The 27425-nt window shown below is 38.4% G+C and overlaps 1 protein-coding gene across 6 annotated transcripts in view; it reads right to left on the bottom strand.

Moving 5' to 3' along the window:
* GRM1 (glutamate metabotropic receptor 1) overlaps nucleotides 1–27425 on the bottom strand; it is a 186027-nt gene that overhangs the window by 39067 nt on the left and 119535 nt on the right. For all 6 annotated transcript variants that reach the window (XM_027687559.1, XM_027687549.1, XM_027687542.1 and 3 more), the window contains exons 5-6: nucleotides 6354–6600; nucleotides 262–430 (exon numbers count right to left, since the gene is read on the bottom strand). In XM_027687559.1, coding sequence (XP_027543360.1) covers nucleotides 262–430; nucleotides 6354–6600 — 416 coding nt within the window. The remainder of the gene's footprint in view (nucleotides 1–261; nucleotides 431–6353; nucleotides 6601–27425) is intronic.

Below are 27425 nucleotides of genomic sequence, written 5' to 3'. Positions count from 1 at the left end.
CTTTCTCACATAAGGTGAAATTCAAATCCTGTCACACTGGAAGATTCTGCATCCCTACAAAGGGTAATTTTAGAAAACATGAGCCTGTATATGGGATCGTTAAAGAAAGATATTCATCTAGGAGTCTTTCTACAATTTTGGCTTTCCTTAAGAAAAGGAGGTCCTATCCCTTGGCTTAAAAAGAAGCTTGCTTGTGTTTAGGGAAAGACACTAACTGGATATTCACATTTCTACAGCAGAAAGTAAGTATCTGAGGCACACCTTAATCTGGCCCTTCAAGCAAGGCTCGCTGCACACTGATCGGACCATTCCGCTCTTATTCATCTGAATCCTATAGTCGTCAATGTTGAGCACACCCTCATGCCAGGTCCCAATGAGGACGTAGTCATAGCGATTGGGCTCTATGTACTGCAAGTTCATGATGTCATACCTGCAAGGGAAAAAGGAGAAAGCGAGTCACTGTCCTGCAAAAAAAGGACAAAAATTTACCTTCCCTTCTCCCTCTGCTTCTAAATATTCATGTTATCCCTTAACACCAGGGACTTGAGTTTTGAAGGAACATCAAATCCTGTAGAATTTGCAGCAGAATCATGGGAAATGGCAGCTCTGATTGCCACAAAATTGCTGATTACCTGCCTTGCTTGCATGAAACTGTGGGTAAAAAGTTGTGTGTCCAGAAAGAACTGCACGTCAAAGACAACAAACTCTGCTAAAAATGCACGTGTAGACTGTGTCTGGATGGTGTGTTTTCATACCATTTTTCAATACGTCTTTAACATTTACTTGGTGTCTACATAGAGGTTGGTTGTAGTATAGCCCTTGCTGGGAGCTCTCAAGTAGAAGTGCTCTAACTGACTGAAATGGTTTGCCATAAGTTAACTGCAAGCACTAGTTCAACAATTTATGTTACCCAGCCCAGTGATACTGTCAGGAAAAGTTAGCAGCTCAATTAAAAAATTTACTTCCACATCCTAAGCAAGCAGGAGAGCACTTCCCCAGGCTAAGGTAAGGAAAGCATAAGAAACTGCTACAATAAACATCCAGCCTCCATCACTGTCTTCAATGTGTTGGACCTGATGTGTGCACATCCCATAACACTAATTATTCTGTTCCTTCTTTTACTCACAGAATGTGGCTTGTTTCTTAGTAGGAAATTACCAAGAAAGGAAGAATTAATATTGGAGTGTGCACAGAGAGGAAGAACCACAAAAGAGGCTGAACCTACAGCCTGGTCTCTTAAGATAAGAAGCGAGGGGGCTTTTTTTAAAAATAGACAAGAGAAAGATGACTGAGAACCAGAAATCAGCATTGGAGCTGAAAACAATAAAGCATCTTCCATTTTACAAGCCTGAGATCTATTGCCTTGTTTTTCTCTACTGGATTGTCTCAGTCTCTGGGGAAAAAAAATCCTTTGCTTATAACGAGTGTTACTAACCTGTATGTGCTTAAGGAATGAAAGGTAAGGTAGGCAAAGTATGAGCAATAAATAAAACTGGGATGCTCAGTTGTGAGTGAAGAGAGATCTCTGCTTTTTTCTTTTTGATTCTGAGGTTTAAACATGCAAAATTTCAACTCTCTCTGCACTTAACAGAGGAAAGAAGTGCTAAATTACTCTCTGGATCTCTTTTTTTCTAAACTGAGTCTTTGGGGTCTCTCTAGTTAAAGACTATCTAAAGAAGTGCATATTCACAACTGTAATTAGACCTCAGTCTTGTAAATATGGATGCTCAGATAATGCCAGTGCCACTGCAGAGCTCCACTGAATCACATGTGAAATGGGATTCCTGTCGCTGAGTTCAATGGAGCTCCAACCAGGAGGCAGCTCCATTGGTTGGCAATTGGCTACTAATAAAGGCAGTGCTTAGGAAAGGGGTAAATTTCAAACTCATTAGGGAACAATCACTTCTCATATTCCAGTTCTTGCAATGGAAGTACATAAAAAAAGGAATGCTGTTTCCAGTCTCGTGAAGAATCAGTATAGCAAGAAGCAGCGAGAGTCAGGCACTTCATAATGGAGACTCAGCAAACAGGAGTAAAACTCAGCAGGAATGTACATGCCTCTTCCTAACAAGAAAAATCTACTTGGATTTTAGTGAGACCTTTTATTAGACTGATACAAAATTACTTACTCTGGGCTGGAAATAAATTCAAGAAGGGAAATAAAAGATTACTAAAATCTCACATTGCCTTAATGAAATTTTATAATGTAATATATAAAAAATATACTACAAGGCACAGATTAGCATTAATGCAATATCAATTAAGAGTTTCTTATATTTTCTTGCAATACTATTCCCTTTTCTGTAGGTTATCTGTCAAAGGATAAAGCATGCAGACTAAAAGCTCTGACACCGTCTTACATATGACAAGTTGTACAATGTTTGTAGCTTTGATAAGCAGCTTGAATTTTAAGTGAAAAAAAAGTGGTCTAACAAATATCTCAGTATATTGGGATTTGCTTAAGTTCTTTATCCTTTCCTTCTTTTTCTTAATGAAAAATTTCTGCTTTGAGCAAGAACAAGTTCAGTGCTGGAACACCTCCCTCCATTCTCTTGCTTGCATATGTACAACTTTAACAATTTTGGTCTGTGTCCATGCTAAGAATTATTACTTCAGAAGAAATGGGTTTGACAAGAGTTGTGAAGCTCTAAGAGAGTGAGGACCATGGAGGCAGATGTCTTTCACACACATACGACAGCATTTACAGAAGCCATTAAAACATTCTGTAGGTAAGAAAATGAACTCTTCTTTTAATATAAGAGCAAGGTCTCTCTAGTATATTGGGAAATTGCGTGACCAAATAGGTGGTATCATTTGAACAGGTTACTTGTAAGGTGAGCCAGAATATTAGCCAGCTGGTCACAGGCAGAGTCTTACTCTGTTTAATCTGAGATAGCTGAAGTTATCTTTTTCCCTAGCCATAATACTAGACTGGCAGTGATGTTTGCTATTCTGGAAGGCAGAATGGAAAACAGCAATGCCAAGCAATGCTGAGATGTAAATGGACAAAACAAACACCCATGAATCCAAACTCCAAAAAAGCAATGCATATTTGGAAAAAAAAAATCCTTTACATACAAGTCTGAAGTCTTTGCATTAAGCATTTCATAATTTACTCAAAGCGTTGGAGTTGGCAGAGTTGCCATGACTAAAGCCAGAACAGCTATTGGAAATTTTGAACTAGATAAACTTACATGGTTCTAAGTCCAAGTCTAGTCAAGGTAAAATTTCAGTTAGGTGAAACGTTTCTGTTAGTTTGTGAACCTCAGCATTTCCCCACACGTCAGAGGTCCGTTGTAGGGGAAATTTTCCTGCCCATTGTGGAAAAGCATTTTACGGTGAAAGGTCTATGCAAATCGTTTTTCCTAGAGAGGTAAGGACAAAGTACCTGCCACAAAGTAAAAGGAGGCAATTACCCTAGAATAGACCAGAGGTAGAAATGTATCTGGTCGCTGCCCTTTGCATAGAACCAAAGAAGGATGTGGTGTTGACTATGGCATCCTTCACACCGTCTCCACCATTTCTGGAAATTTGAGTGATAAGATTACTACAGAGAAAGGAAATGGGAGCTACCCAATGGAAATAGAAAGTGCAGCAATTTTACCAGCATATTCTTAATGACAGTATAGCAAACACGTTTGCTTACATGTTTGGACTTACATCCATGTCATTTTTTTCCCAGAGGCAGTGCAGTCAGCTAAATGACTGCATTTGTGTCCTTCTGATAAAAGTCTGCATCACATTTCTGCATAAAAGATCTTCAAAGAAAAGATTCTTCACAGAAGAAATGCACCTTTGAAAAAGTGCTTTGAGTTTTCTAATCTTATTTTGATAAAAGCTTGACACTATGAATTGAGCCTGAGATAGAAAAAGAGTTGTATCTAAACAAATGGTTAAGGTTTCATGAAGCTGGTAAGGGCATCAAAACAGGAGATTATGTGAGTGCCAGACAAACATAGCTACAGGCTACTCTATCTGCTTTACCCATGATGATTCCAATTTTGTGGGAGTCAATTGCTCGAAGAATCTCACAGATTTTGAGAATAAATTATGAAGAAGATTGCTGCCTTCTCAGAAGGAATATTAATTTATTCCAATTTGTGAAGTTAATTTGTTCACATGATATGGTGACAGGATACATGAAAACATTTGTGTGAAAAGCCAAAAAAACTAGAAAATTTCAGAGCAGACTATCCTTGATGCATTTAGGTGTTGTGTGCAGTGTTTATCTTTCCATTTTGCTGAGGTACAAAAGCTCTTTTGGGTATGGGTACAGTGCTATAGTCTGTTCACTGATCCACGAAGAGCCTTCCATGTGAAGCTGTGGAAACATTACAGCCAATCTGAAGCTAAATACAATTCTGTTAAACTACTGCTGGGATACAAAGATCTGACAGACTGTAAAGATCATATTTCATATACATATAGCAATTCTCTGATATGATATTGCCCATGTCATAAATGCCACAGACTGAACCAAAGATTACAGAATTAATAACCAAAATGTTAATTGAATTTTCTTTCCAAAACTTGCTAGCTCCAGCTGTGAAAATATAAATGAGAAAGAACAAAAAACCACCCTACCTAGAATAACCCATCAAATTCTAAATAGGCCGGGGAATCAAGAGAAATGAGCCTTGCTACAGATCAAAATGATGGATAGAATAAATTCTATCATTCTAGTACACTTAGAGAAATATCCTGATATATCCCCTTTTATATTCTGAATTCAGGAACTGTTCAATCTAATTCTATGATTGATACTGATGAGAGTTGTGGAAATACTCTTGGGTGACAAAATACTAAATAAGAATTGGGCTAAAATTGGAAAATTACATCTAAACGTCAAACCAAATAACTAATAGACAGAAAATGAAGTATATACAAAGCTGGAGTAATGTTTTTATGGACACAAATGGTGTGTAAAAAGCCTAAAGCTACCCTAAGCAGCAATTTCTCTGTATTATCAAAATTATATGTGCAAAGACTTGATTTATGCATTTGTGTCAACAAGCATGTTCTTGAGTGTAAGGGAATTGCTTGCCTTTACTTTCAAAGTCTGACCTAGCTGATGTGTATATTTGACTAAAAAGAATCTGAAGAAGACCAAACCGACTAACTAACTAGCTTTTTATTACTGATTAAATGTAACAAAGTGTTTAAAGATATACATTGTTTAAATATAACAGAAGAAATAAATATAACCATAGAAATGGATATAAAAATATAGAAAATGGTAAAACGTTGGCCAGTTTTCCCAATAAAGCTTAGTAATAGAGACAAGAGTTGCTTTAAGACCACTGTGTCTTACGAATACTCTTTGAAGGCATGTGCCAGACTGAAAACTCTTGTTTGTTCCCTTTGTGCAGTGTTGGCACTCAGATGCATTAATGCAATAAGCCCAAAGATGGAGTGAGAGAGTCTTTTATGATACTTTAATAACTCAGTAGGAAAACTAACTTCAATAAAGCAATCCCTGAGTAGGTTTTGGTTAATAATGGATTTTGTACTTCAGCAGCTGAATTAAATGTATTTATAAAAAACAAACAAACTGAAAAATCCATCTGTTAAAACAGTTTAACAGAATCTGCCGAACTAAATGAAAGGCAAAGATCTCTGTCAGCTCTCTCCCATAACAGAAACAAGGATGACATCCAAGTCCACAAAATTGCTGTCTTACCCACTGCTTGGGTACATACTGTGTCTGGTAGGGAGGGCTAGACGGTAGCAGCTACCAAAGCTGGGACCACATCTCAAATGAGTGAAACACATAAACTTCTGTCAAAAAAAAACCAGTTATTTGTCCTGCTCTACTCAGACCTGTCTTTAACTCTGGGACTGAGCTGATTGTATTCAGAGTGAAATAAATTAAGGAGACCATACAGGAGCTCACCAAGCACAGGTAAATAGTCTCTGGTGAGGTTTTGGCAGAGATGCAGTTGGAAAGGGATGTACTATACAGCCCTCCTTCAAAACTGTGGCAAGCAAACGCTTCACTAAATTCCAGTCATTTGTATTAGGTTTTGTACATACTAAAACCCTGGTTCTGAGCCCCAGTGGTACCTCACAGACCAAAAGCCTGTGAGATACAAGGTTGGTCATCCGAAACACTAGAAATTTTATGGGCTATACTGTAGTTTCTATCCCAATATAAGATGTAGCTATCAATATGTCATGTGTTACCACTATTATTCCTGGTTATTGGAAAGTCTGATCCAGATAGCTTCATTTATGCCTAACTTTATGTTAGTATGCTTTTTAGCAAAACAGCCAAAGAATTCACTAGCACCCAACCCAGTAACATTCCCCTTTCCCAACCTCTGGTTTAATTAGTTGAGACAAAACCTCTTTACCTTCCAGGGGCATCTCCCTTTTCATCAAACCAAACTTCTTCTCCAGAAACACCAATGAATGAGGATTTGAGGAGGAACTCCAAGAGCTTACTGCCATCAATTGGCTTCATAGCATCACAGAGTCCAACATGTCCAGGACAAAGGGAATGATGCATATTTTGTAGTCCATGAGCCATAGCGTATATAGCATTGATGACAAATCCCATTTTACTGTCCTGCACATAATTTTCTTCTAGGCTCTCATTGCCTACAATAATAAGAAAAAAGTGTTGGTATAAACAAAGACGAAATAACATGAAAATATGAAAAAGCAATGGTATGAAAAAGGGAATTCCTTATTTCTCTTATAAAGCGTTAGAAGCATAAGGAGCCAGCCAGTGATTTAAAATAAATAAATAAATAAATAATCAAACCATTTCTCATACCCCCAAATCTTTAATTCATTGGAAGAGAAATGAGAAAGTACCAATTTAATCAAATTGTCATCTTTCATTTGCTATTTTTTTTTAATTTTTCCTTGTCATTCTGCAATGTTATTTATGCTAAGAAGAGTTAAACAGACCAGTATGGGAATGATACATTCCAGATGGAGCAATTTTTAAAAGCGGTTTCCTTGTAAATTTGACTTTTTGTCATATTTGAAGATTATTTTTTCTTAATCTCATGGTTTTGAAGGTCAAGGCAGCAATGTGCCTTTCAGTGTTAATAAATAAACATTGTAAATCAGAATATCTTCTTGAGTTATCAGAAATAATAATTTTGGTTAAAAGTAGTAGTACAATTGCCAGCTTGGGGTTGCTACAGAAAATCAAACAAAGTTTGATACACTAAAAGACTTCTTATGTAACTGCACCCTGAGCAGACATTGGAGTCTCTGTCCGCTGATCAGAAACAGTGTGGCAGTGAAGGTTTTCGCCACCATAGGTTTTGCCTCTGATCTGGTGATGGGCTGGCACTGTCAGGCGGTGCCGTTTGTGGCTGCACTTTGCATCAGACTCCACTGGGTCCCAGGCTGTTCCCTGCTTCCCCTCACAAGCTGCTGAATAACAATATGCTCCAAACTGCAAGATGCTTTTATGTGCAGGCCTCCCACGATGCTCAACGTTTAACAGGCATTTGCAATCCAGCCTCTGTTACTTTGTCTAAGTAACGCCTTGTCTATACTAGGGAAGTAGGATGTGTGAGAGACTAGGTGTTAACTGACACTTCTCAAATCCAGGTTGGAGAAGATATTTGTCCTTTTAAGATGAAGAAAAGAGGTAAAAATCTACAAGTTCACTGAAAGTTCCTTACCCTAATGTAGGTATGATACATCTTTTAAATGAAACCATGAGGACTATCCTTACATGTATCCTTGGAAATGGCTCTGATTTGGTAGGCCTTCTCAGCTTGTTTGCTCTACAGCTCAGAAACGTCAACTGAGAATTCATTAGGACAGCAGAGATCCCAAATGCAGGGATATCTTACTTGCTTTCCCTGGGTCTCTTTGCAACTGGACAAGAAAATCTTGCTTCAGTAACTACTTTCCAGATAAGCTGAACATAGCATAGTTGTGATGGTGAATTAAAAAAGCCTTATGAAAATAGCATGATCTGACTGAATGAGTTCATGTGCTCCTCGCTGCCATACATTCACTGCCAGTACCATCAAGGAAGTAGCAGCTGGAGAAATTCTTTTCAGAGGCAAAATATCTGCCACTTTCTCTGCGGGAGAAGGTTCGTAGCTCTCATTCAAATCAAACGAGACCAACACCATTCATATCCATGTTCAGAAACACAGAAAGAATAAAAGACCTTATATGCAAGGTGACAAAGTATTTACCCAGAGAAGCAGAGAGTGTGCCAGTGCATATGTACCCTCGCTTATGTATGGCATAGCCTAGACATCTGTTGCATCTCTGTGTTAACATGCAGACTCAATATATTACCTCTAGGTGTGTTTTATCTCCTGATTAGTCCCACAGGTGGGGACCCCTGGTGGCCTAGTGGTTAGCATGCAGGACTCTCACTGCTGCGACCCAGGTTCGATTCCCAGTCCCCCCGGGGCAGATGGAGCCCGTTAGCCCTGTGAGGCCATCCATCTATGAGAAGGTCACTCTAAACAAACCTACGTCCTGAGGACCTCACTGCCATTGTCCAAGTGTGCTTGGCCCCGGCAGATGAACCTTAGGATTAAAGGGTGGGCTCAGTTCAGCGCATGCTGTGTCTCACCTAAAAAATCCATTGCGCAGGCTGGAAAGGTAAAAGACCTTTCCCCAAATCTTCGTTCGCGAAGACTGGCCATTATTATATAGTCCCACAGGATTAGCACACTGTGAATTTACCACTAATTCTGCTTTCTTGTAGGTAAAAAATGAAAGTGTTCTCCTTCCCTAAGGGAATGAGAGGCAGAAAGCAAGGGGCTAAGTGCAGCAGTCCTCTCTTTCTTGTGAAGCTTCTAGGTAGTTGTGGAAGACATCACAAAATGAGTGATAGTGCACTGCACTCGCTATCTCCTGTTTTCCACATGAAAGTTTGTCTTGGATACTTCCTTTCTTTCTCAATTAGGTAAAAAAAAAAGGGATGTAAACATCAGTAATGCTTGCAGGATATAACGGGAGTATCCATATGCATTTCCTGAGGCAAGCATTCATGTGGTTGCTGGAGGTAGAAAACTAAATGTAACAGAACCTGCCAACATTTATAAAGAGGCCATTTCCCTCAAGAATGTATTAACTCAGCAAAATATGCTTTGGTTTCTCATATTTCAATATAATATGCATACCTCCAAAGAGAATAAATATTTGATGGTGGAAAGGTTTGCTTTTGACTATTTAGGAGTGAACATCTAGCTTACACTAAGGCTTCAAGCATATAGTCCCACACTGCAGAGGTGAATACCTTAATGTCACCTACAAAGTAATTGTATTGTAGTAGAAAGCAGCATGTGAAGCATTTTACAGTAATGAATTGTCTCCAGCTCAGTAATATAAACATCCCTATGTGTAAATAAGATATTTTCCAGCAAATTGAGCATGAGAAATCATGCTTTACCTGAACTTAACTTCCTGGAGTCAAAATCCACTTTATTTTATTTTCATTATAAGTTATTGATATACTCATGGATTTGAACTTGTAAAAATTCACTTACGATGATCAGTAAGAAACATATGGGTTTTTAAAACTAATGAAGTAATGTAATTATGTTCAGCCAGAAAAAAAAGAGAGGCTATCAATGTTCAATTAATTTTTCATAGGGCAGCTTTTTAAATAAATACAAGAAATTTACTGTATTTTTATGAGCCTTCTCTATAAAGTTGTATTTTTCTTCAGTGGGTCTTTCAAATGTAACAAAGGGCAAAGCAGAATTCTGAATTGTGAAACTTTTTTTTTCTTCCTCTCTCATCCTTTGGAAACAAATACCATTTATCTACAAAGATGAATTTGAACACTAAGGTTTATTAACATTAAAAACAAAAAAGTATTTTGTTAGCTTTCATCCTTTTTTCTTTTTTTTTCTTTTTTTTTTTTTTTAATTTTAGAGACCGTAGTTTTCACTAAGCAAAGAAAAATTGTACATCGTGTGAGTACTGAATTAATTGAAGTAACTCAAATTAGGCCATTATTTTTGCATGATCTTGAAGAATTCAAGTGTCCTAAATGTCATACTTACTTATTTTTGTATTGGGTGTAATGCAAAGCTTCCTTTAATAACTTAATTTTAATACTTTTTCAATAGTCTGGGTCATTTTTTCTTATCATAGTTTTGATTTTAGTCTTTGTTTCTGTCAATAAATCTTGAAGGAGGAGCATATATACACACACATACACTACTAAATGAAAGAGAAAAAATAACACAAAACAAAACAAACAAAAAAAACACCAACAAAAAAAGCCTCAAACACCACACTCTGGCTGCATACAACTGAAAAATGCTTCCAATACCGCTAAAAGTCATACCTATGTACAAGGGGAAGGAAAGAAGGGAGGGAGGACAGCCCAAATTTTCATGAAACTCATTGTGAGTCTTTCCTTTCACCATAAAGTGCCTAACAGCTAATTAATATTAGTTTCAGCTAACTACTTAGAAGGACCTGAATGTGAAATAATCGTGAATGTAGTCTAGTGCTTTTGCTGTGAAGTCAGTGTGAAGCAAACAGTGCTCTTGAGAACAGAGAGAGTATTTTGCAAATCCCACTTGACAAACTGAAAAAAAAGAAAAAACATGCTATCAGAATTATGGCAAGACATGAGTTAACTTTCATGTAAAAATAAAGATAAGAGAAGTCAATATTCAATATAAAATTAAGCACGATGGATTATTCATTTGCAGTCCTCAGAAAGGCTAGGGCAGGAGAGAATTTGTAGTGGAAAGAAATGTAAAAACATTTTGGTTGGGGAATATGATGAATACCTAGCCAGTTGGCAAATTTTGAACAAAAACATGTATTTGATAAAGAACACAGTCTGTTCATAGATGAGTCTTGATTAGATTAAAAAGCCAAAATCTGTTGAGTAAAATTGTTATAAATTATAATGTTTCATCTGGAATAGGCAGATAGTTTTATGATTTGATACTGTCATCTGCTGAATATTTAAGATCACATAAAAAATCAATTTTGGTGTCTTAGTCTACTTAGTAAACCAAGTTACTAACTTGGTCTCTCTGTTATGAGAACTATCTTCTTTTCTGGTGGTCCTGACAGAGGTATGAAGGTATTAAAAATTGTATATACCGCTTTGTTTATTTGTAGTGGTTCTTCCCAGGATTGACATGCTTCATGGGTAGGCCATATGAGATTTTAGCTTTGTTCCAAGTTACAACATGATGATAGTTACATTCAATATGAGTGCTAATTTATACCAAAAAAAAAAATTCTGTAAGGACAACTGGGGATAAATTTCTGGGAAAATGAAATAAAAGAAATCTCTCATACTTTGGTTGCATACTTGAGTTGCATGTGTAACAACTTGGCACAAAGCTATGCCAAAGAGTAAAGAGGGTTCCCCCAAAAACTCCAGGTAGCAGAGCAAGTATGATCTGGTAGAGCAGTACCCAGGCTCATAGCAATTGTTCATATGCATTGGACAAATTCTGGAGGCAGGTTTCTTATGCTATCCTTCAGTCCCAACATACACCACCTTAACCACAGGATGGTCAAACACTGGAAAAGGCTTCCTAAAGAGGAGGTCACTGCCTCAAGCCTGTCAGCATTTGGAGCCATTTGGACATTGTAGGGCCCTTCCAGCAGAACTGAATTAAGAAACTCCAACAAAACAAAAGAACCCCCAATGGCTCCGTACAAGTTTATCTGGCTCCGTACAAGTTTCTGTAGAGATGTGTTAGTGTCATAGTGTGTCCTTGGAAAACAATGGAAATCAATATCTTACAGTGTCCCATGTTAGAAAAGACCTGACAAACTTTGACTGTAACAAATTTGTGCCATAGGACCTTGCAAGGAGCAGGGCAGAAGGTCAACACATTGAACTGACCAGTCCTTTTAAATCTAGGACTCTAAAGGTAAGAACTAAAGACTATTCTGGAAACTAAAAGACACATGAAATGTGATGAACAAACATAATTCACAGTGATTTTAGTAAAATTTTAGGATATTTGACTGCTTAGAAAAATCAGAGAATATTTAGTTAGATGCTTACCTATTTAATTACGGTTTTATCTTTGGATACATAGGAGAGAAAACGTAATCAATTCTACATTTCTGTTTTGTCACCAATTTCTTGAAATATATATTTTTTTCATTCTATTTAGAAACATAGAATCACTTAGGTTGGAAAAGAATTGCATCCAACCATTCAATTGACACTGCTAAGCCCACCACTAAATCATGTCCCTAACTGCCACATATACACATCTTTTAAATACCTCCGGTGATGGTGACTTAACCACTTCCCTGGGCAGCCTGTTCCAATGCTTGTTGACTCTTTCAGTGAAGAAATTTTCCTTAATAGGAAAGGAACATAGGGTGCATTTGATTGCCTCATGCAGAGCATTGATAAAGATGTTCAATAGCACTTAAGTCCTGGGCAACCCCACTGGTAACCAGCTGCCAGCTGGATTTAACTCCACCCACCACTGCTGTCTTGGCCTGGCCATGCAGCTAATTTTCTACTCAGTAAGAACTACACCTGTCCAAGCTATGAGCAGCCAGTTTCTCCAGGAGAATTCTGCGGGAAACAGTGTCAAAGTTTACCAAAGTCCAGGTGGACAATGTCCACAGCCTTTCCTTCATCCACTAGGCTCGTCACCTGGTCACAAAAGGAGATCAGGTTGGTCAAGCAGGACCTGCCTTTCACCAACCCATGCTGGCTGGGCCTGATCCCTTGGTTGTCTTGAATGTGCCATGTGATGGCACTTGGGATGATCTATCGATTCTATAACCTTTCCCAGCACCAAGGTCAGGCTGACAGGCTTATAGTTCCCCAGATCTCCTTCTGGCCCTTCTTGTGAGTAGGTTTTGCATTTGCCAACCTCCCATTGATTGGTACCACCCTCGTTATACAGGACTGTTGATATCTGATGGAAAGTGGCTTGGCAAAAACATCTGCCAGCTCCCTCAATACTCTTGGGTGGATCCCATCATGGGTGTCTAAGTGATGTAGCTGATCACTGACCATTTCCCCTCAGATTTTGGGGGCTTCATTCTGCTGCCTGTTCCTGTCTCCAGCTCAGGGGCTGGTTGCCCCAAGAACAACTGGTCTTACTATTAAAGACTGAGGCAATGAACGCATCAAGTACCTCAGCCTTTTCCTCATCCTTTGTCACTATACTTCCTCCCACATCCAACAAATGATGGAGGTTCTCCTTAGTCCTACTTTTGTTACTGATGTATTTATAGTAACATACTTTACTGTCTTTTACAGCAGTAGCCAGATTGTGTTCTAGTTGGGCTTTGGCCCTTCTAATTTTCTCCTTGCATAACCTCATGACATCCTGAGTTGCCTGCCCCTTTACCCAAAGGCCATAAACTCTCCTTTTTTTTCCTGAGTTCCAGCCAAAGATCTGTGTTCAGACAGGCTAGCCTTCTTCCCTAGTGGCTTATCTTTCAGCACATGGGAACATTTAATAATGGCTAATCCTCTGAACAACCATGCCAATCTAAGATTCTATGAAATAATTTTTGCAAAGGACTTCACTTGTTTTAACTCATTTGCCGTTATTTGTTCAGATATTTTACAAATATTGCTGGTTTACTCCCTCTTATGACATCTTTTTATGACATCTTTTACATTATCTAACACCAATGCTAACAACAGAATTATTTAACAATGTCACTTGAAGGAAATGCAAAGTGAATGACAGATTATAATGCCTCTAGATGTGGTTAGTACAACGATGGAGTGTTCAAAACCTGTGCACTAACTGGCTTTTTGTCTTCATATCACCTTCTTAGTAACAAATGGATTCTGTTCAATAATATTATATGGTTGAATAAAATCCTCACATCTTGATGGTATAAAGAGAACTTCTGTTCATGCTGCTGTGCTCATTATGTCCAAATATAAGTCACAGGCAACAAGTCAGTTATTCTATATGAAAACATAAAAAAACTCACCTCTTTCACCCCACAATCAAACATACAGTAACAAGAATTTCTGAAGTTTTATTTTTATAAGTAACTCCCTGTTTTCCAGGCAATTCAAGCTGATTGCCTGTGAGGGAAAGGCCAGGAAACATTATTTGGTGACCAGAACAAGCAACTGCGGATCAATGCCACAGGTTTCACTTGTCATGGGCTGTCTCAATGCTGTCTATATGTGTCTATATGTGCAAGCTAATGTGAGCACCAGCAATGTGTTGAAAAATTGTTATTTCTGTGTGTGTGTGTGTGTGTGTGTGTTTTGCCAAGCCAAAAGATGGTCAGAAATAAAGAGGCTTTGTTTCAGTCTCGGTTAAAAAACCATTTGTAATTTTCATGAGAGAGAATTGATACGCTGAAAAAATTGTCAGAGACCATAATAAATAAATTCAACTTACAACAAATGATCCCCAAATGGTAAATTGTTTCTTGTATGACTTCTGCTCCAAGGAAACTAGTTACTATGTGGTTTTCAAAAAAAAGAGGACCACATGTGTAATGATTACCCCTGCACTTCATACTTTGATGTCTGTATCTTTGCAGCAGAGAGGCAAATCCCAGAGACAGCTAAATATAGTGAAAGAGAGGAGAGAGAGGACATACAGGGAGGATAGAAGGCCTATCAAAAGGGCACAAGATGAAACAGGTAACTCAATTCCCATTCTATGTGAACCATTTGTTTGATTGGAGGAAGCTCCCATATTTGGAGTAAGGGTGAGGAAGGACATATTATTTAAGAATAGAGGTCTTTCCTTAACTGCCTTCTGAGAATCATGTCACCACTATATAGAAAATAATACATTTCTCTATACAGAACTGCAAGTTGCTCCGCCCTTTGGCAAGAAGAGAGGAAGCAGAGCTTTCACAGGGGCAGCTAAAAGGAAGAAATATCTTACAATATGAGGGTTCTACATCTGAATTCAAAACATGCTGATAAACATTCGACATCTTACAGTACTCATGAAGCAAAAAATGGAGTTCATAGGGTTGCAGACTTTGTTTTCAGGATGTCATTAAATCAGAAAGGATTTGCTTCCATTCTTCAAATGGTTTTTATTTCCCCAAGCAAGGAGATTCAATTCATGCAATTACATTTGATGTATTTTTCCCTGAAAAGCCAGGATACCATTACAGTTACCAGTTGAGATACCCTGCTGTTTTCTTTCTGAGCATGGGGAAATCTATGAGACTCCCTGATACTACTGCTTTGTTAAATCTAGTGTATGTTGCTTTTTAACGGGGATTAGTGCACTTCTATACTTGTATATAACTGGAGAGAAGAGAAAGCCATTCAAAAGTTGGGAATTCAGCAAAAGCTTCTCAAAAATTTGCACTAGAATTCTCTAAGGCATTAACAGGATGGTGATTGCACCAATATTTGTAGACAAGGGGTTATTAATTTTCACTAGCAATTGGTCAAATCACTGATGAACTTTATTCTCCTGGAATAAGGTTGATATTAAATTTTAAAGGGTTTGGTTGTTTTTTTGGGTTTTTTTACACTTATTTTTACCAACGTATCTTTTGCAGATGTCAACTTAATGGCTAAAGGAAATCAAAAAATGAATTCAGCAATCAAAGCACAGTTTTTACCTCATTTCAGGTGTCTAAAACCTGAACCTTGGAAGATTAGTGCACTTTTTAGATATACACCACCAGTGTATTCAGTTTCCCTGTCTGTTTTTGTGAGGATACCACATTATTCCTCAGTGTTTGAAAGGAAATGTCTTTCTTTTGTCTCTCTCTGTGTGTCAAAAGCAGTGGGGAAAGATTATAATTAAATTTATTTTCTTGGTTCTCTATATCATGTTATGTAAGCACATTAGGGCTTTAAGAGCTTAGTGTCAAAGACCCTGAAATGAGTCTGGCATACACAAATACAACAGTGCCACAGTGAAGCTGAAATATTATGAGGAAAAATGACTGCACAAGTTGCTGACTCACTCATTAACCAGATGCAGAGGGAGTCTCAGTCTCTAGGCACAGGGCAAGAGAAAGGGGACTGAGCAGTGCTGCCAGCCTTACACCAAGTCTGAACTCATGGGTCCAATCCATCCACCACACGACTTGGGAGCAAAACAAAAGGAAGCCAATCTCTGCTCCTTCATTTCCCAGTCAGCAAACTCTGCTAAACAGACGTAAGAGTCGGAAGCTTGCTTTTGTGCCTGCCCTTTCTGTCTCTCCCCACGGACATTCAGACTCTCACACAATTATGGTTCCAGGAAAAGCACGTTTAAGATGTAAACACCAAGTGACAATGCACATAATTCATGCTTACACTGTGGGAAATGATAAAGCTGTGTTCAAATATGTCTTCCTCCAAGCGAGCAGAGAAAGCTTTCTTCTTGTGTCTCCTTTCTAATGACCCGAAGAAGCTAAGCAGGTGATGAGAAGACTGTCATTTTCCTAAGGCTGGCTGCAGCTTCAAGTGAATATGAAGATTGGGCGTGCCTGGTGTATGGACATGACAGTTCAGGGATGAGCAGAGAGAGCATGTCTGGGTAAGATACTACATATTCACAAACACTCTCAGCTGATGTGCAATGTTTGCCTTCAGAAGAGGCTAGAGGGAGGCTGGAGGCCTTTGCAGCAGCTGCCAGTGTGGCTTTGCCAGAATTGCATCACTGAAGTGGGAGGCAAGTAGGGGCAAAACAGGCATGTGGTGGAAAAAAAGTTCCTTATCCCCTTCTCCATAAATCTGCATTGCCTATTCTGTCTCTTGTGTTGGCTAGCAGCAGAAGAAAGGACTTGAAGGGAAATATAATGCACCACCTAAGGGCCATGCACAGCTGTCTGCATGCCAGCTACCCCAGGAGAGTGGTGTCTCACTTCACTAGGCTGACCCTGGCAAGGTGTAGCTCTGTACCATCACGGGTTTGCAACATATGCAGATTGTTCCCATGCATTTATAACTCCAACACTGAGAACTGATAGAAACTGATTACAGAGTTGAAAAGCTGTAAGAATATGTGTCCACAACAGTATTTATAGAAGCAGGAAAAGGAGCAAGAAGCAAACAGAGAAATTCCACAACAACTCAGTGTAGAGGGGACATGCTGTTCAATGCAGGTCTGCAGAGATCCACTTAGAGCAGATGGCTTGACAGAAGCTCATCAGCCTAATAAAGCTTCTGTAGGGGATGACAGTATGGCCTGAAGCTTCTGTGTTTCTTCCCACTGGGCTAGAATTCTTCATAAGAAATTGTATTTATGAAAAAAATCTAGGGTTTATGGCCCTATGAGAATTATATGATGAGATTCTTTCTCCTCTAAACAAGCCTGCAAGCTGGCATTTGAAACTTCTGTATGTATCCACTGCTATTAGCTGTTAAAGGCTTGGCAGGAAAATTTAGCGTTGCGTCCCTTTGTTCCTAGCTTTTAGTGGAATAATCATGATGAAATAGCTCTGCACTGAAGACTGTCTTTTAATGGAATAGAAATGGAAGGATCTACAAAGTATAGCTCAGTGCAAGGTGGGAAAAAACCCAGCCCACTTAAAAAAAAATCCACATTTGTGATATTTGCATGGGTGCTTCAGTGAGACCAGCTTGAGAAATACAATTCAGAGAATATTCAAGAGTGAAGCAACATAAAAAAAAACTGCCAAAAATTTCAAGTTTTAAGGGTTTTGATTACCTCATTTTGGCTATAATCTTGATTCCTATCCTTTGGAATTAATAGACTAGAAAGCAACAGAAGAAAATAACTGTCCTTATTTGAAATAAATAAGTTTCTGTATCTTGTATTCCCAGGCAAGTATCAGTACAAATGGTTTGAAAAGAAACATGACTTTGTATTTATGACCCATCATTTTCATGGTTGTATTCATGTGTCGAACCTGAAGTATACTTAAAACTGCCCTAATGCACATAAAATTATAGATGTTCATTATTATGCACATTCTAATGAATATGTCTGGAATTAGGTCCATCATGAAGCAAGTAAGCTGCAAATATAATTCACCTACTTGATGATTAAAAAAATAATCAATATTTGCCCCTTCAAGCTTATGGAAGTACATACATGATCAAAATACTGCGATCACCTATTGGAAGACTCATGGAACTGATCAAAAATCACAGGAAAATACGGTGGCTTATTACGGTCAAATACCAAACATAATTCTCAAGGCATAAAACTAGAAATCAATAAAACTCTTATTGTGATTCTGAACATGGTCAGAAGAAATTTAGGCTTTAAAAAAGTCTACTCTAATTCAGATAGTTAGGACATAACATTAAATGACATGTTCATTCCAAAAGCAGACAATATAGAACATAATCTGAAGCGATTCTATAATCTTTCTTAGAGACAGAGAGTAACTATTACGAGAGCTCGAAAAATAATTATTATGACTAGTTTGGTTTTCTTAAATGGTGGACTGTGTACAATCTGCCGGCAAAATGACCACAGCATGTTCTATAACTTATTTGAAATTATTATTTACCTTCTGCAGCAATATATTATTTTGCAATTCCTATTTTAATTAGAAATTAATATTTCATTTTAAAAACAGGAATAAAATATGCCAGATGATTTTTTTCTTTGATTGGATGGTTTGTATTAGTAATCAGCAGATGCTGATTTCAAATCCTAATATAATATTTGAAATCCATCTTATTATTTCATTAGCTGACTAAAATTTAATGCTCACAAAGGCATTTGAAAGGTCAAGCTCAGCCTTTGCATTTAAATGACATAGGCAACAACCCAATTACTTCAGTGGAAGATTCATAAACAGGTTGAATGGAATGGAGGGCTTTTGCCCTGCCTCATCCAGGTGAGAGGCCATACTCTGATCAGGTATCATGATCCCCCAGTCCCAATTTAGTCTTTGACTGGGATTCTTTATTTTGTTTTGGTTTTAATTATTTTCTCTTCTTTTCTTCTGTATCCTTTCCTGGGAATATGACAACAGGGAATTTAATTTGTTATTCTTACCATGTATCCTATATTTTTTTCTGTCAGTCACAGTTCAACAATAAACTATCTCTGAGCCTCTCTCTCTCAGACTCTGCAGGGTCCCACAACTGCCCACACTCTCAAAGCCTCAGGCACCATTTTAATACGATTATTATTTAATGTGGTTGTTATCGCAGAGACCTTGGATGTGCCTGCTTCTCTTGGTTTCTTTACAGCCTTCCTCCAGTGCCATTCTGGATCCTGACCAAGTTTATGTAAGGACAGGATTCCACTGAGCCCATTTTCTACATGACCTGAACTCCTGTGGAAAAACAATTAAAAAGAAAGAAAACCCAAACTTCATTCTTCCCCTCTCCCTCCGGTAGCTACGTAACCTTGCTGCCTTACTTTCATACTTAATTAAAGACATATTTAGAACTACTATTTTTAACAGATCAGTTATTTGGAACAAGTTTAGCAGATAATAAATTGCTGCTACTCTTACACGAGGCAGGAATGAACACAATATCAAATTCATTTACAAATGTAAAGAAATATTTTTATGTTATTTGGCTAACTTTAATCAAGTTTTTCACTCTTAATGAAAAGAAAAAGAAGTCATTTAGATACCTTTACAGATATTGCATTGTAACATACAATGGTAGAAAAATGGAAAACACGGGACTGATTAAATTTCAAGTTCCACACTTTTCATATGAAGCCTGAGACTATCTGAAAGAAAGAGGTTGAACTCAGTAATTGTCCTGCAGCTTTCAGAACATTAACCACCTTACAATACTTAAATTAGGAACCTGAATACATATTCAGGCACCTAATTATTTGACTTGATTAATACCTGAACTTCTCTAGCTGCTGTTGATTTTCATGGGAATTAGGGGAGATCAGTACCCTTAAAAAACAGGTCAATTTATCTAGGACTCAGAGCATGCACTTGAGGAGCTAATTTTGAGCATCTTCATCAGAAAAGACTACTTCAGTGTTGAAAATAACCAACCTTCATATTAACTATAGAATATATTCCCACTGAATGGGGCAAAGGAGTTAATAGAAATCCATTCTCTGAATATGTTAAATATTTGGCACCAGCACAACATCCAAAACTAATAGTCAGGGTCTATAGATTAAAGTGGAAAAATATGATGAAAGTAATAAAATGCACATATTCATCTGTGCTCCTATATGGGATGGAGACCAAAAATGGAACAAATTACAAACTCTTTTCCATCCATTGATCTAGACATGTAAACATATAAGTACTGGCATCATGGTTGTCAGTGTACAGGCATGAGATCCTGAGGACTTCAAAGGTATGAGATAATATTTTGTGTTAACAGTCCAAGCACCCTCCCCATTGTAGGTCACAGACTAGCTGGTCTCTTCCTATTTTAAATTCAAGTGGTTCTGTGTGAGGATGAAGAACAGCCAGGAAAGATATCTAATATTAATTACTCTTTAAATTGTTATTGATTTAAGATGGGCTTCAGAATTCTTGCATGACAGTGTACCACCCATCAGCCAGTACTACAGGTTTTCTCTTCCTTTTCTTTATTTCTGGTTTTCTTTTTATTCTAAAAGAATAAACCATTTCTTCCTTGCTTCTGTTCTTAATGCTAAAGTCTTATTAAAAACACCAGTATTAGCCGTCTGAATACAAATCAGTATGAACACCAATGTATCTTGCTGCTGTGGAAATATAGCTTACTCCAAATTTCTCCTTTGCCAAGTTTGCTGATAGTTTTGCATTGTTGGGTTTTGGCTTTTTTGTTGTTTTGGTTTGGTTTTTGGGGGTTTTGTTTTTGGTTTTTTTAGAAGTCTGTACCCTCACATGAGAAAGCTTCTGTCTAATGGGCTAGCTTCCTGGAACCACGTGGCTGGGTGCTGATGGGATGCATATCACATGTGCAAGGCACAGGCTACACGGCAGTCCCTCAGCCACCCAGTTGCTTTCAGACAATCCCCTACCTTCCCAGGACCTAATGCAGATGCTGCAGCTGCTCTGGAGCTGAGGAGCAAAGTGGTTTCAGCCACCCTAACCAGCTGGGTCATGTCATAATTTAACAGAGTACACTCACAGCTTTTGGTGAAATTAAACATAGTTTTCAAATCTTCGTTAGGAGGATCCAGATATTCCCTTTTAACCCTTGCAATATGCAACACATTAATCGCAAATACACAGATCACAAAAATCCACTTTATCTTCCCTTTAACTGGACATCTGCACATAGCTGTGTTCAATTACAATACCACAGAAAAGTTCCATCTTAAAGCTTAACTAAGATTAGGAGTTTCTGAAAAATATCTGCATGAGGACAATGCCTCACTGATTAACAGCAAACTAGAGCTAAGCAAATCAGAAGATAAAATAAGTGGCCCTAATTTGTATGCACACATTAAATTCAACAGAAAAACAGAAGCAAGATGCTTTCAGATCTGAAAGAATTTTAAAAGCATTCATTTTGGCCCACCTCCCTTTTTGCTGGGTGTAGCAAAATGTGACAATGCAGAAAATACTGAAATACTTAAGATTTCACAAGAAAAATGTGCCCTTGTGATGTGAATTTTTAGATAGAATAAACCTGAGAAAAGCAGCAAAGTGGCCTTTGTAGAAAGTAGACAGTGCACTGCATAGCATGATGTGTAGAGTGCTACCGCTTTGAACAGAACAGCCCTGCTTTTCCATTCCTGCAGAGCTGAGCCTGAATCTAGAGTTAAATTAAAGGTTTGAACTTGCAGGTTCCTTCAAAGCTGCTTTCTACTGTATGAATCTCAAAAATATCAGCTGAAGGAAACCTTTGGAAATCCTCTTGTCTAGTACTTTGCTGTGCTACTGTAGCCCTCTGGCTCAGCCAGCAACCTAGCCTAGCTGCAGTAGCTGCTTTTATCATTTTTCCTAGCTCCCTCCACACCAGCAGACTTCTGCACTTCCCCAGACCTCTCAGTGTGAGAGGGAAAACAGAAGTTTATTCTAGCAGCACTACTCTTCTGAGCACGAACTTTCCATCAGATTATTCTCCCTGTGGATACCAATGCAGCTTATTCTGAGCAGGAAATTCTGTGGTTTGCATGGTTCAAGTTTTACCGCTTAGGCTCACAATCAATTGTTCTTTACCCCGCTACTTGCCACAATCTATTAAGAGGAACCCATTTGTTTTAAGAACTCTACTTGGCTATTTTTCAGATAATATCCTTGTGTACAGAGTATTTCTGGGTGGTAACTAGGTATGTGTGAGTGTGTGGGTCTGTGCCTACATGTGATAGCCTCTACATCTCCTTTCCACTTGTATTATGGGGTAATGCTGCCAGTAATGGCAACCTGTAAAGCTGCAATTGGTGTTTAAAATTTTCCACCTACAGGTAAATGAGGAAAGAGAAGGTATCATCTAATAAAAGACATGGGGGCCTGACAGAAGGCAGTTGGCCTTGTTTTCAGATCAGTTACTTGTGTTATTTCATCTGATTGACTTACTGGTTTGGTTAAACATTTATATCTCTGCTAATTGTTCTGATGCACAACCTGCACAAACAATAGATTTCTAGGAACAAGTCAATTAATTTTAATTGTGTGCTTTTGTCCTCACCACACTCCTGATAAAAGTTTAAATCATCTTTGGCAGTCCAAACAATCAGGAGTGCCCTCTTCTCCCTCTAGGCATGGGAGACAGGAGTCCCAAGGAGGCACAAGGGAGGATGACTCGTATGTCCTGTTCCTTTGCAGCACCATCAGTTTACCCATGTAGTGGAGAAGGTTGAATGTTACAAGCCTACATGAGGATCCCTTTAATCCGAGGAGTGCAAACTTTTACTGTTAAAACCCACAATGGAAAATGTAGGTGTAAATATTAGATTCAGAAAACCTTTGTCATATCCTGCTGTAGTGTGTATGTTTTCTGTAAATTGTCTTCTATGTTGTTTACAAGGGCATGTGTATATTGCTTCTTTCCTTCATTTCCTGATGATCACATTTTTTGTTATGGCTCCCAAAAGAAGAAAGATATTTACTCTTATTGTATATTGATTGACAGTCTGGTTTTAAAGTATTTTTGGAAATATAAAATATTAGATAAACGTAGCAGCTTTCTTCCAAATATGGAAATGAAAAGCCAGAAGCAAATGAACAAAAAACTAGTCATAATACCTTCTCCAAATAATTCATATTATTTATAACACATAAGCACATTATTAACCTTTCTCATCTTTAAGTCTTGAAAGTTGTCTGTAAGCTTGCCTGGGAAACAAAATGAGACTACAGCTCTCCTGTCTTATCTACTGTAAAGAAGCCTTGACTAAGAAGCATAGCAACTAGAGTTCTTTCAGCCATGTCCCTAGTAGGCTTCATTCTAGGTGCCCATGAAACTGAAATCAGTTTTGATCACTAATGTGGAATGAATCCTGGGGTCTCCTGCCTCATACGGAGGACAAAGAGTGTGCAGCTCCTTCTCTACTGCAGGGACCTAAGTATGTAACAGGAATGCAAAGCAGAGTTCAGAGAGGGCAAGTCACAGGATACATAAGGTAAATATATCTTGAAGAAATCACGATAGGTCTGTAGCTTGATTACTTCTTCAAAAGCTTCAAAATATGTCTCATATACACTGCACAGGTGATTTACAAGCAGTGATTGACCTGATGGAGTGTATGTCAGGTTGTTGTCTTATAATTAGTTTTTCTAAACTACTGTAGTGGAAGTAGTTCCTACTGTAGGTGTTTCTGCTGATGAAAACTCTCATGGGACAGGTGGTCCATGGGGAAGCCTAGCAGATGTTGAGATAAAAGGAATGTTCTCAGAGAAGCACCTACAAGCTGACGGATGCAGCAAAATGAGTCCTAATAATGTCTACTGGATCTAATTTGTCTAACTCGAAAAAGGACTCAGATCAACTCTCACTGGAAATGCACTCACTCCTTCAGAAATGGGCAGAAAAATCAAGTGCACATCCTGGAGTGCTTTGTCTATTGATATGAGAAAATGAAAACGCCTTGTTATCTCATACAAATTTTGAGAAATAAATTCTTGATTAAGAGAATCTCTGAACTACAATCAATGCTGGCCTGGATCTAATCTGAAAGATGTATTAGCCAAGTACAACTCTGTCTGAGGATGGGAATAGGCGACCATCAGTCTTCTGTCTTCCTATCTGGTGCAATAAGTGCAATCAAAGAGAACTACACAAACAAATACAGAAAAACATCATGATAGTCCTGTAGATCTTCTAAAAAGATGTAATTATCCTATGCCAGGAAAAAAAAAATCCAACAACTTCACTAGAATTATAAGGAGTCTATGTCTCTATGAGATAAAACCAATTACTTTCTAATGAGTGGTTGATAATGGTGGCAAAAACTTAGAGCTGCTTTTCAGAGAAATCTTAACTAGAGGCAAACAACTCAAGCTGGCTTCAGAATCACTTCTTGAATTGGTTGGATTTAATAGCTTGGGTATAATATTCCACAGACATAAATATACTATCATTGTACTGGAACTGATATGTTCAAATAACATTGGACCACTCTTTTTGTTGCTATGTGTGTCTCTGATACCTGAGCCACCTCTGCACTGTGTTTCACATCTCTTTCAGATTATGGGTATACCAAACAGAGTGAATGATCTGAGGTCTTAACAGTAAAAAAATCATCGATATCTCGATATCCCCTGTCCTTTTTGTCTCAATAAGTATGACTCTGCATTATATGTACCAAAGCATAACTACCTCTTGTGGAATGTTTAGTCTTCTTCACAAGTATTTTCTGCTATCCTTACATTCTGTCCATGATTTGATATGTTATGGAATTTATGATGGACATCCAGACCTACTCAAGTGTGATGAAAGCTTATGTCCTCCTGAGTCTGATAATGCAGAAAGGAGATGGGAAAAGATACAACTTCTTAGGACCAGATTTGACATAAGAAGAGAGTGGATGTACAGATCCTTGGTAGGAATGAAGGCAAGCAGCATCCTGGATTGTAGTGATAGCATGACCAATGACTGCAGCATGTGATTACCTCACCACTACCACCATCCTTTACTTGGCAATCATCAGGCCGCATTTAGAATACAGAAAGACACTGATAACCTGGAGCACATGCAGCAGAGGGCCATCAAGATGATCTGGGGCTGCAGTCCTTGCCCTTTGAGGAGAGACTGAAGGACTTGGGCTTGTTCAGCTTGAAGAAGAGATGTAAGCGGAACCTTAAAACAACGCCTCATACCTAGGGCGTGGTTACCAAGAAGAGAGAGATAGGTTCTTCATGGTGAAGCATGGTGGGAGGATAAGAAACAATGGACATAACTTGAAACAAGTGAGGTTTAGACTGGATATGAGGCCAAACTTTTTCACAATCAAGCAGTGGAACACATTGCCAAGAGACACTGTGCCACCCTGGAGGTTTTCAAGGTCCCAGTGAATGAAGCTCTGATCAACCTGGTCTGAACTCATAACTTAATCTGCTTTGGGCAGGGGTTAGCCTGTAGTCTTCCTGAGCTACCTTCTAAACTGAGTGATCCTGTAACCCTGTGGCTGTGGCTGCGCTCAGACTTCTTAGTACCTCAAATTCAGAAATTGCCTTTTTTTTTTTTTTGGTTAGTATTAAAATGGTCTGCTCTGTTCTGACTTTTAATCTGAAAGGCATGAAAAATGGTATGAAGTTCTGAATTTCGAAATGAGTCAGGTGTCCATGCAGAGTTGTAGGACATGCTTTGTTTCCTACAGGCTGTAACTACCTCATGGAACACAGTGAAAATACCTTAATGGCATGGACAGTTTAAGAACAATTCTGTACTGGAAGTGGTTTTGGTCTGCTAGATATTAGGGAAACTCTAGGAGAATTGCCATATACAAATACGTCTTTTCTACTGTGATGGGTTAACTTTGACTGGCTGGCAGGTACCCATTAAGCCACTCTCTCACTCCCCCTCCTCAACAGAACAGAGGAGAGAAAATAAAATTAAAAACTCATGGGTCAAGATAAAGGCAATTTAATAAAGAAAAGCGAAGACAATATATGGAAGCAAAGGAGACTATATTCTCTACTACTGTCAACAGTTAATGTCCAGTTACTTCATGGGAAAAGTGGTCTCAGTATGTAGCACTTGCTTTGGAAAACAAATGCCTTAATAATGACTGCTCCCCCCACCTCCTCATCCTTTCTCTCATCTTTTGTTGCTCACCATGACGTCATATGTATGAAAACTTCAGGAAGTTTGGGTCAACTGTCCTGGCTATGCCACCTCCCAGCCTCTTGCCCACTCCCAGCCTACCATCCTTTAAGGATGGGCATAAGGGGTTGGAGAGATCCTCAGTGCTGTGTGTATACTGCTCAGCAGTGCCCGAAAAACTGGTGTGTTACCTTTTTAGCTACCAATACAAAGCGCAGCGCTATGAGAGCTGCTATGGAGAAAGTTAACTCCATCCCAGCCAGATCCAAGAAATCTACATATAAGAAAATTTCTATACTTGAATCCTATTATGTTGAGGAAGAATATCTCCTATAGCAGATAGAGAGAGAAGTGGGGGGGGAAGCAAAGGGGGACAGGGAAAGAGGCATTCCCTTATGAGAGGCATTTGGCAATAACATTGCAAAGAATGCGTCAAAAATAGTTCCCACTCATTTATTTCCACCCAAGTGGGAAAAGTAAGTTGTTGAATTTTTGCAAGAAAGGATGATCTAAAGGACCAGTCACTGCAAAACTCTTGATGGTTTTCTTCCCTTCCCAAGAATTTGTGCTACTACTACATAGTCCTAGTACATCCGGATAAGCTATTCTGAAAATGTGGCCAACTCCTAGGCATCATACAGACTTATAGAGCAGAATGCACTTGGACTTTCTTCCTCCCAATAGTGCTTAGACCTTTTTCTTTCATAATATGCATGTCCATTCAGAACATGTACATTCAGAGCTCAGTGTTACATGAGAATTTCTGAAGGACAACATCAGTCTTCTCAGGGAGAGAATGAGGGAGTTCAAGCAGTAATTCCTCTAATCAGAGAAGGGAGATTTCTAGGAACGAGCTTTCCTTTGCTTTATAGTGAGCCTAGAATCCCAAGCTAGTGCTGACTCGACAATAACAGGGTGCGAAAAATTGGAAATCCAGCAGCTGTAATTGCTTGAGAAGTCCTTGCCTATCCACAAATAATAAAAATTGAACTTCGCATGCCAGTGGCAATTCTGAAGAAACTCAGTAAAGTAATTAGACTGTATGTGAGCAAATTTTAATGGGCAGACAGTAACTGAAGATTCTCCAATACAAACTTTGTAATTAAACTCCTTTTCAAAATGGATAGGTTCGAGTATTCTGAATCTTTTCTTAATAGTCACAGAACAGTGCTACCCCTCCTATGATTTTTCTGGATGCCTCTAGGTAACTCCCATCTTGGTAACTACCGTTATACTATGCTTCCCTACATATCACAAGAATTTTTGTCTTAGGCCTTCTTTTTCATTACATAGTTTCCTGAGATGTTAACTTTCCAGACATGGAAGATGAACTTGACCAGTACTATCTTTAAATCAACCTCTTAATTCTGTAGGTATGCCATTAGTGGGAATAGATACCCTGTGATGCTGCTCTTTGCTG

This window comes from Neopelma chrysocephalum, unplaced genomic scaffold (genome assembly GCF_003984885.1).
Source record: "Neopelma chrysocephalum unplaced genomic scaffold, ASM398488v2 Primary Assembly neopelma1_23, whole genome shotgun sequence".
Lineage (NCBI taxonomy): Eukaryota > Metazoa > Chordata > Aves > Passeriformes > Pipridae > Neopelma > Neopelma chrysocephalum.
This window is presented reverse-complemented; position numbering and strand designations above follow the sequence as displayed.